This window comes from Mercenaria mercenaria, chromosome 16 (genome assembly GCF_021730395.1).
Source record: "Mercenaria mercenaria strain notata chromosome 16, MADL_Memer_1, whole genome shotgun sequence".
Lineage (NCBI taxonomy): Eukaryota > Metazoa > Mollusca > Bivalvia > Venerida > Veneridae > Mercenaria > Mercenaria mercenaria.
Window position 1 is genome coordinate 30,967,572 of NC_069376.1, and position 14,553 is coordinate 30,982,124.

The 14,553-nt window shown below is 35.1% G+C and overlaps 1 protein-coding gene across 1 annotated transcript in view; it reads left to right on the forward strand.

Moving 5' to 3' along the window:
• Positions 1 to 5,306: 5,306 nt before the first annotated feature.
• Positions 5,307 to 14,553, forward strand: part of LOC123540487 (integrin alpha pat-2-like) — a 30,992-nt gene continuing 21,745 nt past the window's right edge. The window contains exons 1-8 of the mRNA XM_053525843.1: positions 5,307 to 5,348; positions 7,568 to 7,700; positions 9,587 to 9,672; positions 10,305 to 10,385; positions 11,125 to 11,298; positions 12,775 to 12,883; positions 13,305 to 13,490; positions 14,073 to 14,264. Coding sequence (XP_053381818.1) covers positions 5,307 to 5,348; positions 7,568 to 7,700; positions 9,587 to 9,672; positions 10,305 to 10,385; positions 11,125 to 11,298; positions 12,775 to 12,883; positions 13,305 to 13,490; positions 14,073 to 14,264 — 1,003 coding nt within the window. The remainder of the gene's footprint in view (positions 5,349 to 7,567; positions 7,701 to 9,586; positions 9,673 to 10,304; positions 10,386 to 11,124; positions 11,299 to 12,774; positions 12,884 to 13,304; positions 13,491 to 14,072; positions 14,265 to 14,553) is intronic.

Genomic DNA, 14,553 nt, shown 5'->3' on the forward strand with positions numbered 1-14,553 from the left:
ATTAAAGGCCATTTCACACATATACCGGACCCATTTTGTTTTCGTCGGAATCGGCTAGAGTTTTCACTGCTTGGATATATTTAAGAAAAGGACGCCGAAGAAGAAGGCGGAGAATGAAATTAATTGGTTTTGTGAGCCACAAATGGAGAATACCGCGATCTCGTTTAGGAATTGCACAATTATCCTGGAAGATTCAGCGGTTTATTATTATTATTTTTGTTTTTGTTTTGCTTTTTTTGCATTAGCAGAAGAAAAACAAGATAATAACGGTATAAGCGATTGAAGTTCCCAAAAGTATGATTATTGCATATTAAAAGAACAAAAGAGGAATTCTCCGATTAAGCAAATACCTCTTTTAGTGGGGAAACTTCCAAATAAATTCCTTGGACCTCAAGTAAGCATTTGCTGAGTGAAACTTTCCCTGAAGTTTCGCTAAATATTAGCTAGGAGTTGGTTAGGAAATCTCTGGACAAGAATGGCGCTATAGTTCACTAATGTTGAATAATCAAAGGGCAATAACTCTATGTAAAATCATCCGACCGGTACATGAAAACAATGCACATATGTCCTCTTTAGTATTTTCATTAAATGCCAGGCAGTGGTTGCTGACCAATACTTCGGATAATAACTGGTACTAAACAGCATACTAATGTTGAATATCAAGGGGCAATCACTCAATAAAGATATCATACGACAAGAACATGAAAAAAAATTGCGCATTTTCTCTTGAAAGTGAAGCTTCCTATGAAGATTCGCTGAATTCAAGCCAGTGGTCGCTTAGAAATGTACCAAACAAGAATTGCAGGACAGACTAGGTGGTTACTATATGCTTTCGCATTCGGGAATCATAATAAACTAACTTGTGGAAAAACATGACTGTTTTACATTTTCAACCCGACTTTGGTAAAGTTCACGTGGTCATTACCAAATTTTTCATCTTTATGATCATTTCCGTAGATATATTCAGCCGGCCCAGGAGCCAGTTCTATCCATAGCATCAGCACATATACAACACAAAACTCGGGAATTGAGTGTCTAGGTTAACCACAACCTAATACATGCGTGTCACATTGTGGTATGACAGATATGCAAGATATGCCAGAGACTGATGATGATGTTATCAAAATTTAACAGTTCAGCATGTATGAATGTAAGAAAAGAACACTTAAATATAGGATGCGCAAATGGTCATGCAACAATGCAAACTGTGATGTCAGAAAGAAGCATATGCATATAATATATATCGCAGATTGGGGTGTTACGAAGCATAATGCAGTTTTTGCCCTAATTTTGTTCCATATTAGATACAGGCCTTGTCCCGGGTAACTTAGCCTAGGTCTTTCCGAATGACATTCTGGTTCTAATAATGCCTGGTGTATATCATCGATACACGCGAGCTTTTTTTCCTGGGAAGAACAAGTACGGGCATCTTATTTAGGTGGGAAACACTCAAGGCATATCATAAATTTCAATTGCCTGGACCGATATTCGAACTCGAACCCTTTTGGGTTGACAGTCAAGCGTTTTAACCTCGATAACACCTACCGAAGTGCTATCTCTTCGATAACTAATTTTATTTCTTGGCTCGAAAGGATATCTCATTTTATTACTGTAACATGTTTTCAGTTGATTTCGAAATATAAGCGTGAAATTTTTCTGCTATTTTCCGCTGAAAAATATCAAATATTCCGGTGCTAGAAAAACTCATCTCACACCCAAGGTTGTAAGATGATTCACGCGCTATACTTTATGAATGAATGCGTTAATTCATACGGTACTACAACAAAGTAGCGCCTTAAAGAAAAACCTTCGTTTTATCGTCTACAAATTGAAGAATAAGTCATGCAAGAAAAAGAATCAATCACTGGCAGCAGGTAAAGATGGGAAAAAGAATCAATCACTGGCAGCAGGTAAAGATGGGAATATCCGGCACTCGGCAGGAGCCTCGTTACCGCCTAAACAGTTACCCCCGTGCCGGATATTCCCATCTTTACCCGCAACCAGTGAAAGATTCTAATATGAACTAACGCCGCCCGTGAAAATATTGCATCTGGTGTTTACTCGTGAAAGATATTGTACATGTAATTAATTACTTAAAAATCATATATATTTTAGATAAACAGCTTTAAACTTTATGAAAAATCACCTTTTTTATTATTTCCTGTAGTTACTCAATAAATCTTAAAGCGACTTGCAATATAAGGCACGCATTTATGAAAAAGGCACACTTCTCCAGAACTATTTTTCAGAATGCATGTATCGGCAACATACATACACAGTAAGCATCTACCACCCTGTATATAATTCCGTGTTTCATATTTGTAACTTTTGTAAACGTATCTGCACCTACATTTTCAGTCGGTTAAAAATGTATAGCTAACCTAGATTTTTTCACTTATTGATAATATCAGTGCAGTCCACTTAGCATTTAACAAGGGAGCATCTTATACGTTTTATTTATGGATGATTATACACTTTTCAATCGGAAGTAAGTAATCTGGCAAATATTTATATTTCCTTTTCCTGGTTAAAGGTAATTGTCCTAACTTTCCATTACAATGAACTTATATTATCTTTTAACTATCCCATTAATGACTGTACAAAATCTGAAATAGTACAAGTTAGACACGCTACAGTTAGCAATCATCTAAAATCTGCGTAACACCACAAAAAAAACCGGCCAAGTGAACGCATTTGTGTAAAGTTATCTTTAAAAAAATGCAAAAGTAAAACTTGAGACAGAATAAATATCTCACGGAACGTACTGGTCAGGAATTTTTAATCACATTAACAACTATGCCTTTTAAATGAAACAATTTGAGAGATATTTTAATTACTTAATTAATTACTTAATTGATTTAAGGTTGCATTCTGTCTATTAGATAAAATATTTTGCTTTTCAAACGCGTTACTATCATTATCGACGTAACTGATATCTATGCGCCACTACCTTTAATATAAGCCGTTTTGATCTAAACAGTAGCAATGTTTGCTGCATAAGCACATCTTCACGTTACAATGTTAGAAAATATTTATAAAATGTGACCCAAGTGGTAAAAATGCGAGTGGTTTTTTGTGTTGGATTATCTACATCTATAGATTCGCTTTGACGCTTGCTCTATATAAATTTTCCCTTTAATAACAAATATATGTACTACTAGTTACCATAAGTCACTGATCCATTAGTTTAAATCAATAGTGGAAAAATAGGGTAAAATAAATTTGATTATGCAAACATGTTTTTATCAATTAATGTAATATCATAATATTTCTTTGGAGCGCTTTTGCCTGTTCTGAGTGTTGGATTTAATATAGATGTGAAGGTACAGTGACATTACGTGGATTTTCGGATCCTGGAAGTTATTTTGGATACTCTGTGGGGATAGCAGTAAATCAAAACACAGGGAATAAATGGTAAGCCAGTTTTCACTTCATTACTAGTATTTTACTTTTTCTTTTCATTCAGATTTCGTTCTCTTCTTCTTTAAAGCCATATAACTAAAGGCTTTAAAGTTTACGTTAAAACAAGTGAAGAAGATGAATTAATATAGTTAGAGAATCAAAGGGAGATAATCATAAAACAAAGCATTCGATAAAACTTCCTATGTTAATCAGTATTTTCAGTATTTAAAAATTTGACCAATATTTGAAAATAATTAATAATTTGAAATAGTACAAGAAATTAATACAATTATGTTAAAAAAAACAAACAAAAAAAGCAACAAAAACAAACAAAAGCTTACGTAGCATTATTATAAACAAAAATATTATGAGCCTTAAAACCAGCTGTTTCCTTTGTATTTTTATATATAGTATAAACATGTATGATATATACTTTGTGTTATAAAGCAAGAAGCGTATCAATAACTGATACATGTTTGTTGTAAGCATGTCCGTCAAAACCCGGTTTAAAGATGATATATTTCAATCTAAAATTAAAGTAATATCTTTATTAAAACAATCCACTGAAAATCATGTAAAAAATTGCGGTAAGTTACTGCGAAACATTTAAATTTTTTAAGGCATGATTGCCGTGGATTTCGCGGTTTAAGCAATTCACCATAATTATTCAATACCGACAAAATACAGATACGTTCCCATTCACTTGCCCTCAAATTAAATAATTTCACAATATTCAGTAAGTTAACAATAAAAGTCCGGCACGTGCTGAGAATGAGAAAAAAATGCTTTGTCAATATCCACTTATATATAAACATTTAACATAAAAAGGGAAATAACTCCCAAATGCCAATTTTGACATCTTGCTGCAGATTTCCATTCTATCACGCCTCGGTTCCATAATGTGCTACACCACACGTATAATGACATACAATTGCGCAATTAAAAACATTTTGGTAATGTGGTATTTTTTCATGTTTTTTTTCACGTTATCTATGGCAGCTTCTCTCGAACATGACACAAAAATATTCCGTAAACTACGGTACATGCCTCCTTTTCTTTTAATGATTTCATTTTGTTTACATTTTTAGCAGTGGCCATGTTTTTTTTTATCAGAAAACGTTCTGCGCTGTGTTTCTCTGTTGCCAAAAAGCGACGTGTTTTATAGTGATTTTTTTATAAACGTTTTAAAGACATTTTATCTATTCAGAAGTCGAAAATTTATATGATCATATTAATATAAGAAAAGGAAGTAAAATCTGGCCCGTAATTCGTTTAGAGTTGGATTTTTACCATGATAGGTCAAATTACCCGAACGGCTACTAAAAGCATGACAACTTCTTTAAATAACTTTGATGAATTTAGACACAATGTCTTTCTCACAATATGGATAACATACTCCTCGCCTGGGATCGAGCTCATGGCCCAACAGTCTGTTGACTGCGCTCTTTCAACCGAGCTCGCAGGCAGGCCCCATTAAGTAGCAAACTTTGATACAAAGTATCCCAGAAAGATTAAATCGTTTTTTGCCACTACAGGATTTTAGTGGGTGTCTCGAAGTAATGACCAGACCTTCCCAAAAGTACCGGGACCCGGTGCTGTGTTTGCCTGCACGCTTCCTTTACAAGGGAATTCAACGTGTACCAAGTTGGACATTGATGGTAAACATTTTACAGTCTAGATAAACTTCCTGGTCCCGGATTCTGGGTTTAAGCCATCGCCGCGGATATCTGTTTTGGCGCTACATATTACTCCAAAGAACTTCTTTGATTGCTCCTTATTCAATGGGAGTCCACTATGTTAGAGAATTTAAATAATCCTTCAGTGTATATTTAAAATAAATACACTACTTTTATAAATGATATCTATTCTTGTAATAATCAAGATTTTGCAGTAAATTTTAAACAATGGCATATAGTACAGTGAATGAGCGTTCAGTCCCTAACTCCGTAAGGTATGAGATAACCCTTTACTCTAAGTATCATATTGCATGATATTAAATCAACAGGTTTTTTATTCTTAGAACACAGGGACTTGATAACGTGAACTTTGGTGGAAGATCATTAATTTCAAGCACGGTAAATAATTCCTGGTTTGGAGGATCCATTGATGTTATGACGTCAGGTTCCTCTGATATATTTGCTGTAAGTATTATTACGTCACAAATAAGTTTTGATTGGCTGCTTCATTGTTTGGCAATTTATTGAAAAGCGTTTGCTTTGATTTTAGATTTATTAATATAATTATGGATGCGTCCTATATTTCGTAAAAATTACATCGGTGGACAGAAATGCGATGTGAGATTTCATATTGCTTATCAGTGATGAATTTAGTCTACTCTCATAGGCTGTGTTGCATATTTTCAAAGTTAAGCAATATTTTTCGTTTTGCTTTCATGACTTTTAACGTTTGTTTGTATAGTCTTCTTTCTATTTATCGTTAATCATTTTTGACAATAATCTGTCGGGTCGTCAGGCCGCTTACTTAAGGCCGCTAAGCCGCAAACTTAAGGTCACTAGACTGCCATGCCGATAAGTTGCCAACTCCTGTCAAGTTTCCTGAAACTCGAAAACATCTCATAAAACTCCACCACGCTGGTGATTCTGGGAAAATCCTGATATTTCTATGGAGCAGGTATTTTGTCGTTCAACGTATCTCGAAATTCATATTTCTCAACCTAACCCTACGTGCCACAGATATAGCATGGATATTAACACATGCATGATATACAATGCATTAACGTATCCGATCCACAAATAAGCAAGTTTTATATAACAACTTGCTGTTGAAAAATATCAAATATTGATGCATATTAAGCTCATGATAATTTTGGTTACATTTAACAATGTATTGTCTACTGAAAAAGAAAATATGACTTAAACGTAAAATTTTTATTTATTTCATTTCATAGCCTTCAGAGATACTTCAGCAGAAATCCAGTCATTACAGCGTAATATTTATCATTTCACAGTCACGAACATTGCTAAAATCATTCTTGCATATTATATTTGGTAATTTTATACCAAAACCATATATGGTAACCAGGCATCGAAGTTAACCTATTTGAGGATACAGTTAATATTGCGACAGTACTCGCATATACTGAACATAATAATGAGTTAAAGATATTTTTGCTTTTACATTGTAATTCAAAGTAATTTTGCCTTTTTCCAATAAGTTCAGTATATTTCCTTAAATTATTTGGAGTACACTAAACTTAAGGGAGTTCTGCATGATTAATGAACCGGAAGTATAGCGTGACGTATCTAATATGGAAAACGAACAATAAAATCCCGGACCCGGCATACGGAATGGTAAATCATCCTGAGAATTAAGGCCAAAGCGTGTGTGGATTTGTGATGCAGTAATGTCGCCCTTTTTGTTTTTTCACTATATATATACATCATAATTATATTTCTGTTGGAATGAACGTAGAACCAAGTTTAATGAACTAAGCACAATCGTTTCAGACATGCGCACACAAATGATATAACACGTATTTTTATGAAGAAAGAGACTTTATCTACCCTGCAAGGTTTGTGTTATGAAGTTCCTCTTGATTTAAACATGGCAAATGTGAAGAAGATACCCGCTATGACGAGAGATGATTTAAAACAATTTACGTGACGGGAGCTGACAAAACTGTGTGGAACTTCGGATTTGCTGGGCTTGGAATATCTGTTTCATTTACTAAGGTAAGATTTCATGTTTTTTATTGTAAGCATTGTTAATTTGGGAAAAAAGAACAGCGGTTTCCCTTTCTAACCAGTACTGATAACGAAATAAAATATCAATTTTTTTTCAGTTTTAAATGGGTAATGTGCAAGACGGGGATTTTCGTTTTGATTGCATATCTATCAGGTCATGTTGGACTTTTAAATACATTCGGTGCAATATACAGTCCTTCCAAAGTGACATTTATATACTCGACACAATTATTTCCCTATGAGCGTGTCGTAGTCTTGTATTGAATGAAAACTGGCATTGCACATCACGTTTTCAAACTATTGAAATGCTCTAAAGTACCGATGATTAGGTCTAAAGATTTAACTGTTTACATGAAATATAAGAAAGAACTTTTATAAGTATATAGATGATAGATGTAACAAGGAAACATTAAGTGCCATTTAGCCGTATACACCTATTTAGTGTATTTGAATGTTTTCAGAACGCGGATCACCTGTTGTTGGGGGCTGCAGGAATTCTTGATTGGATTGGTGGGTTCGTGGATCTGGAAGGCCAGCAAGTAAAAATCATGCGGAATGCCATAAACACCACTGACATTATCAGACCATACATAGGTAAACAGAAAATGTATCAGTAAACTACAATTAAAATATTGAAATCAGAAGAAAATTACTGTAAAATCATAAATTAGCTAGCACGGAATTTCGTGGGTTTTGGACAAGACGGCTTTTGGGGGGGATTATATATTATTCGTTGTTTTACCTTTAACATTTAAAAAGATAGGATTTTCTGTTTCGTTGAGATTAAATTTTATTTGGGTTAACTGAATCGCAAAATCCACGAACAATTAGACCCCCGCGAAAATTTATGATTTCATAGTATGGTAGTAAGAGTCAGGTTGTTTTTGTTCAAAGATGGTTTTCATCAAAAGTTTGACTGTATTTCTATGTTTTAATGATTTATATTCAGGACATTTGTTTGTTTTGGAGGAAGAATGAAATTAATTTTATTGAGTGAGAACTGTAACCAAAGCGTTCTCTATTTTTGCGTGGACGGATGAATATATAGATACGACAAGAAGTCCAAAGAATCTTTCACTGGTTGAAGGTAAGAATGGAAATATCTGACTCGAGGGTAACTGATGTTAACGAGCTAGCTATAGGCTCTCCTCCTCGTAACCGCCTGCGCAGTTACCCGATAGCCAGATATTTCAGGCCGCATCTTCAACTAGTGATAGATTCTTTTTCTTGCATGCCGTATTTTTAAACTAATGGAGGAAATAAAGTAAAACGAATGTATTTGTTTTAAGCACTAATTTATTATAGTAGCGTATGAATTTATGCATTCATTCCAAAGTACATCACGTGACTCATCTTACACAGCGGGGTGTAAGAGGAATTATTCAAGCACCGGTAAAATCAAGTCCGGCATGCAGGAAAATTCTTTCGTATCCCAACTCCAATCAGTAATTTAATTCAACGACAAATCACTGATTGGGATATATATAATTTCTTTATTAACACCGTTATTATAAGTGATTTAGAAATATGCAGACGCTTCAAGTGACGACCGGATGTACTTATAAATAGATAAAATCAGTGTTGAATTTTAGCTATCATCCTCGGATCGCAAGGTTTCTGGCAGTTTAATACATATTTTGTTTAAACAGTTTTATAAGTGCAAGCAATATTAAAGTTATCAGTTAGAAAATGTCGCTAAAATGTTGAAAACAAAATGCATAAAAGTAGTTTTTTAGTATTGTCATTTACCTTTTTTTTGTTGGGCGTTTTTATTTTATTTATTTTTTATTTATTTATTTATTTATTATTTTTTTTTTGTTTTGGGTTGGGTTTAACGTCGCAACGATACAATTATAGGTCATTTGGCGATTTGATGGTGGAGGAATACCTAAGGTGCCTCTCTGTGCATTATTTCATCAGGAGAGGGCACCTGGGTAGAACCACCGACCTTCCGTAAACCAGCTAGATGGCTTCCTCACATGAAGAATTCAACGCCCCGAGTAAGGTTCGAACCCACATTGGTGAGGGGCAAGTTATCTGAAGTCAGCGACCTTAACCACTCGGCCACCGAGGCCCTTTTATTAGGCAGTATTTGTTTGTTCTGAACGGAAAAGACATTTATTTCAAAAGTGTGCATAAGTACATCGTCTTATCTATATGCAAAACATACTGTGAAATCATTAATATTCGTGAGGGACAAATTTTCATGGATTTCGTGGTTGAGTCCATCCACGAAATTTAATCCCAACGAACAAGTAAAATTCCCATTCATTTTATGCTCAAAAGTTGAAATCCACGAATTCATATCCCCACGAAATTGCCATTTTGACCAAAACCACGAAATTTCATGCCCACAAAATTTAATGATTTCACAGTATATAAAATATACAATAAATTTAATGAGGATTGGACACATTCTATTAGGTTTTTCCTCTTCCACATGATGCGTTTTGAACAATGATGAGACTTGTTTTGTTTAGGGTATTCCTCCACAAGCGGTATGTATTTTTCCGACGATCAGACATATCTCGTCTTTGGAGCACCGAGAGAAGAAATGAGGGGCATGGTTAGTTGTGCACATAGCAAAGTATTTAATCTATAAACTGTTATCCGCTTGTTTGAAGTACATGTATTTGATAGACAACCTGCACCATATTCCGCCATTGATACAAATCCATTCTTTACCATATCACTCTATACATGTCTATGTTTGGGCAAATTGCATTTTTCACATACTGGTATATTTACATATCTGCTACGTTTCTTTGATTCACCTCTGGATAACATACTACTAATTAGTGGCATTTTCCGTCTATCCTCACTGTACAAATCAGCATTTCCAAACAAAATATTTAGTATGCATCAGACATATTTTACTTCTTTACCATTCCTGTAAACTAGTTATGCAACTGAATTATAACAAGATTAAACATTTACATCGAGATTTTTAGTTTCTCTGTACTAGCATTTGAAAAATGAAGCGTATTTTGTTTTTAAATACTATTTTTTAAACTTTGATTTGAGCTTCTTCACAGCATATATATCTAGGTGTGTTCATGTGTTTGTCGATAGCAAAGTCTTTGTTCTAGATAATGTCAAAAACGGTTTGGAGAATATTTGTATTTCAGTGCTCTTCAAATTTGCATTTCAATATCTGTAAAGTAAAAATTCATTGATAAATTCAACATCACATTGCAGGTGTTATTCTTCAGAGCGGGCGAAGCTCAGCACAGTTTACAAAATACTGCCAAGGTCTTAGAAGGTAGAGAGAACGACAAGGTAATAGAAGTAAATCTTATTTGAGCCGCGCCATGAGAAAACCAACATAGTGGCTTTGAGACTAGCATGGATCCAGACCAGCCTGCCTGCGCATCCGCGCAGTCTTGTCAGGATCCATGCTGTTTGCTAACGATTTCTCTAATTGCATTAGGCTTTGAAAGCGAACAGCATGGATCCTGACCAGACTGCGCGGATTCGCAGGCTGGTCTGGATCCATGCTGGTCGCAAAACCGCTATGTTGGTTTTCTCATGGCGCGGCGCATGTTATATTTTATAATGTTGTCATGTGCTAAAACATGTTGCTGATACTGGTGTTACTTGCGACTACAGGTTTGTTGTTATCGTCATGTGACAATACAATCTTTTAATGCTACCATACGGACGGTATTATGCATTTCCACTACCGTCCATGAAAAGACACAAAAAAACTGAGTCTGCAACATTTTCATTTTTGTCGTGTTGCGCGACCTTTGAGGTTTTCACTTGCATAATGCTGGCTTTAATGTAGAGTACATGTGCTTAGAGTGCCTTATGACAATACAGTTGCTGATTAAGTTTTACTAGTCATTATCCATTTTGTCCCAACTACATTTTGGTTGCTGATGCTTTGCTGTTTTGACTGCATATACATTTTTATTAACCGCAATGTGCAAAAGTTGTATTTTCGTAATTTGGTAACGTCTTTTGTCTAATTTAAAATTAGATTTTCACACATTATAACTTTCGTTTATTTTTCAAGACTTTACCTGCAAACGCTTATTACGGAGCTACGTTATGCACTATGGATGTAAACAATGATCAGAAAGATGACCTGCTTGTAGGAGCCCCAATGTACAGCCCTTTTATGAATGACGCTTTCACCGAAGAGCAGCTGGAAACAGGAATGGTGTTTGTGTATCTTGGCTCAAAGACGGTACAGATTTTGTTGCCTAAACAAAGCAGTGAAGAATAGATAATTGCTAGCAACGTGTAACAGAATTTAGGTAGTGGATCCGTAATGACAATCGATGTTTCTCATTACAGAGCTGGTGCAACCGTTCTGCGCATGCCCGGAATGATCATCAATAGGAGCGCACGGCAGAATTACGCAATTTTTTGCATGCCCGCACGCATTTAATGTATAATATGCATAATATACTGACTAAAGGTTAGAGTTAGTATCACCACGGTTACAAAATATATACATTTAAGATATTTTTCGTTCAAATTTAGTTAATCCGGTATATACCGGAGTCTGTAATATATCACTGGCATTTCCGTTCGATTACGTAATCTCCGTATGTACTTTCGGCAATTTCCGGCTGATATGAAAATGAATTTTCTGTTATGACCGAAGGATGCCGAAACCGTATACGTAGAATACGTTAAAATGCGGAAATTGTCGATTGTCAACACGGGTCCACTACAGTACGTTATTGTGTTTGGATAATAATGCCAAACCATATTACAGGAAAAAGTCATAATATGATTGGTTGTACCATTTTCTCTAGAACCAGCCTAATCCATAGATTGAATACATAAAAATGTCTTCAGCCAATAATTCTAAAACGACCAGCTAATAATCTACGTACTTGTACTCGGGTTATTCTGCAATAAACCGACATTCAACTATGCTGCGCGCGTACCCACCGTGCTTTGGCTATTCCATTTATACACTGAGTGTAAAGCTTTCCCTAGAAACTAACGTCGTCACACCTTACGCGGGAGGAAATTTCAAGTCAAATGCTGCTGCGTAGCAGTCAGTTGTAATTTACATTTGATGAAAATATTCCTCTGATTCTTGTCTGACTTTATTTGAAGAAAGTCGTGTTAGAATCGAAATAATATGAATATACATATGACTAATCGTAGAATAACTCTCGTGTTTATCGTTCTTATGAGTAGAACTGTATCATTCAGACATTCGGCCTTCGTGATACTCGGGTTATTCTACGATAAACCTTATTTTGATACTTATTATGTGGCAGTTTGAAATGGGTTATTTATTTTAGGAATCCTGGAAAATATTTTGAAATGATACACAAGAACAGATTATTATTTTAATAAGAATAACCATATTCAAATTGATAGAACATGTTTATAGTACATATTGTTTTGTAAAATGTTAAGACTATTACTAAGTATCATAACTTTGTCGTTGTTTTGGAGGTCTCCATACCGAGTAGTTAAGATCTCTGAGTTTGAATTACTTGCCCTTCACCGATATTGGTTCGAAACCCCCGTTTGAAATTTAGAATTCGTCATAATAATGGAGAAGCTAGGAGAACTGCACGAAGAAAGAGTGGCTAGAGGGGCGCCTGTGGACTTCCTCTGCCATCAAAAGTTGGGAAAAAGTAGCCACATGACATGATTTGTGTCGGTGTGATCAAATGTCATTTTGTTATTTCAGTTTATGGGATTTCAGACACCACCTCAGATATTAAAGGGAACCCAGCCCTATGGCAGATTCGGAAGTGCCATCGCTAACCTTGGCGACATCAATTCAGACTTTTACGCAGGTTTGTACATCCGGAACTGTTCGGAACTTTTTCCTTCAATTGAAAATAAAATTTGTTTGTTTTAAGCACTTCTGAAAGACTGCCTTACAGTAAAACATTTAATAACAGAAAGTAATTGATAATATTTGATAATAATTGGAAATACACGTACTTAGAAGTATTTGGTACCTATTGGTATTTATTGGTAATGTGCAATTAGTTATTTATCAGTATTATATATGTTAATTAGCAAATGGCATATTATGTTGACATTGCTACTGAAGTCTGCTGTTGTTGGTGATGGTTATGGTGTTTTTGCTGTTGGTGGTTGTGGTAAAATTAAGTTAATTTCCTTGCAACACTTCTAATGTAAGTACAAACTTTGTGATACCGGCCATGTTTAGAATTTAAGGCACTAGCATGTTTTGTTTCATTCTTTCAGATATTGCAATAGGTGCACCTTATGAAAACAATCTAAAAGGGGCTGTGTATATCTACAATGGCTACACAGGCGGTGTTTGGCCACAATACTCCCAGCGTATACTTGCTTCGGAAATTGACACTGGGTTGCGAGGTTTTGGTATTTCAATTTCATCTGGAAAAGATGTGAACTTAGACAATATCAACGGTAGGCAATCCCTGATTAAAATTACACGGTATACATTTATTGAAAGGTTTGCAGGTCAATTGTTTTGACTGTTCTATACTATTCTAGTCGGGTATGATAACACCCTCAATATGTCCGGTCAAACCTGTATTTAAGGTCACCCTTGGTAAAGATAAGAATTGGTCTTCATTTTTGACATGTGATTTTTATTCACAGGTTAAAATACACTGTAAATGTTAAAGCTACTCGCTCACAGAATGTGTATTTTCTGTTTTATTTCACAGGTTTTCTACTTTCTGCACAATATTGTTGGTTATTAAATTTTAATGATATAAGAATATCTTGCAAAAATCTTACGTTTAATAAGTTTGTGCCATCAGTCACTTTCAGGGTACTCACTTTTTATGGATGTTTGAGATAAATTAGTTTTCGCCTAAAATGGGTAGTTAGTCCCTTTAAACATGTTAAAATACAATGTAAAAGCTTAAATAGGAACCCAAACCAGCGACCTTTAAAAGCAGATGGTCTCTGTTCAAAGGTGATCTTTAAGACAGGTCTGCCTGTATTATGATATGCTTTGCAAAATTTGATTTCTAATTTTAGATATGGTTATTGGTTCCTATCTCTCAGACCAAGCCCTGGTAATGTTTGGGCAACCAGTAGTCCCTGTGCATGCCCAGATGGATGTGCTCGACAGTAAAGGTTCAATTACAAACTATATCGAGGTTGACAATGACAAGCGAGACTCTATCATCGTTTGTTTCCGGTACGTGGATCGCCGCTGTGATCACATTAGTAAGTAAATATATTTAAGGAATGAGATATCTCATTTAGTTATTTGTCGTTGAATATAATCATTGTCTGGAGTTCAGGTGCGAAGGAATTATAAGCCCTATCCCATGGGCGCAGTTCGAGTGATATGAAAATACGCATGTGAGCGACAAACTATGATATTTTTTGCAAACGCAGATCCCTAAATGAGATATTATAATATTGTTTCAATTGTAACACGTTATTAAGTGTTAATACCTACCACTTTAAAGATATTTGCCAAATATTTGCCAGTTTTATGTGGTTTTCTTTT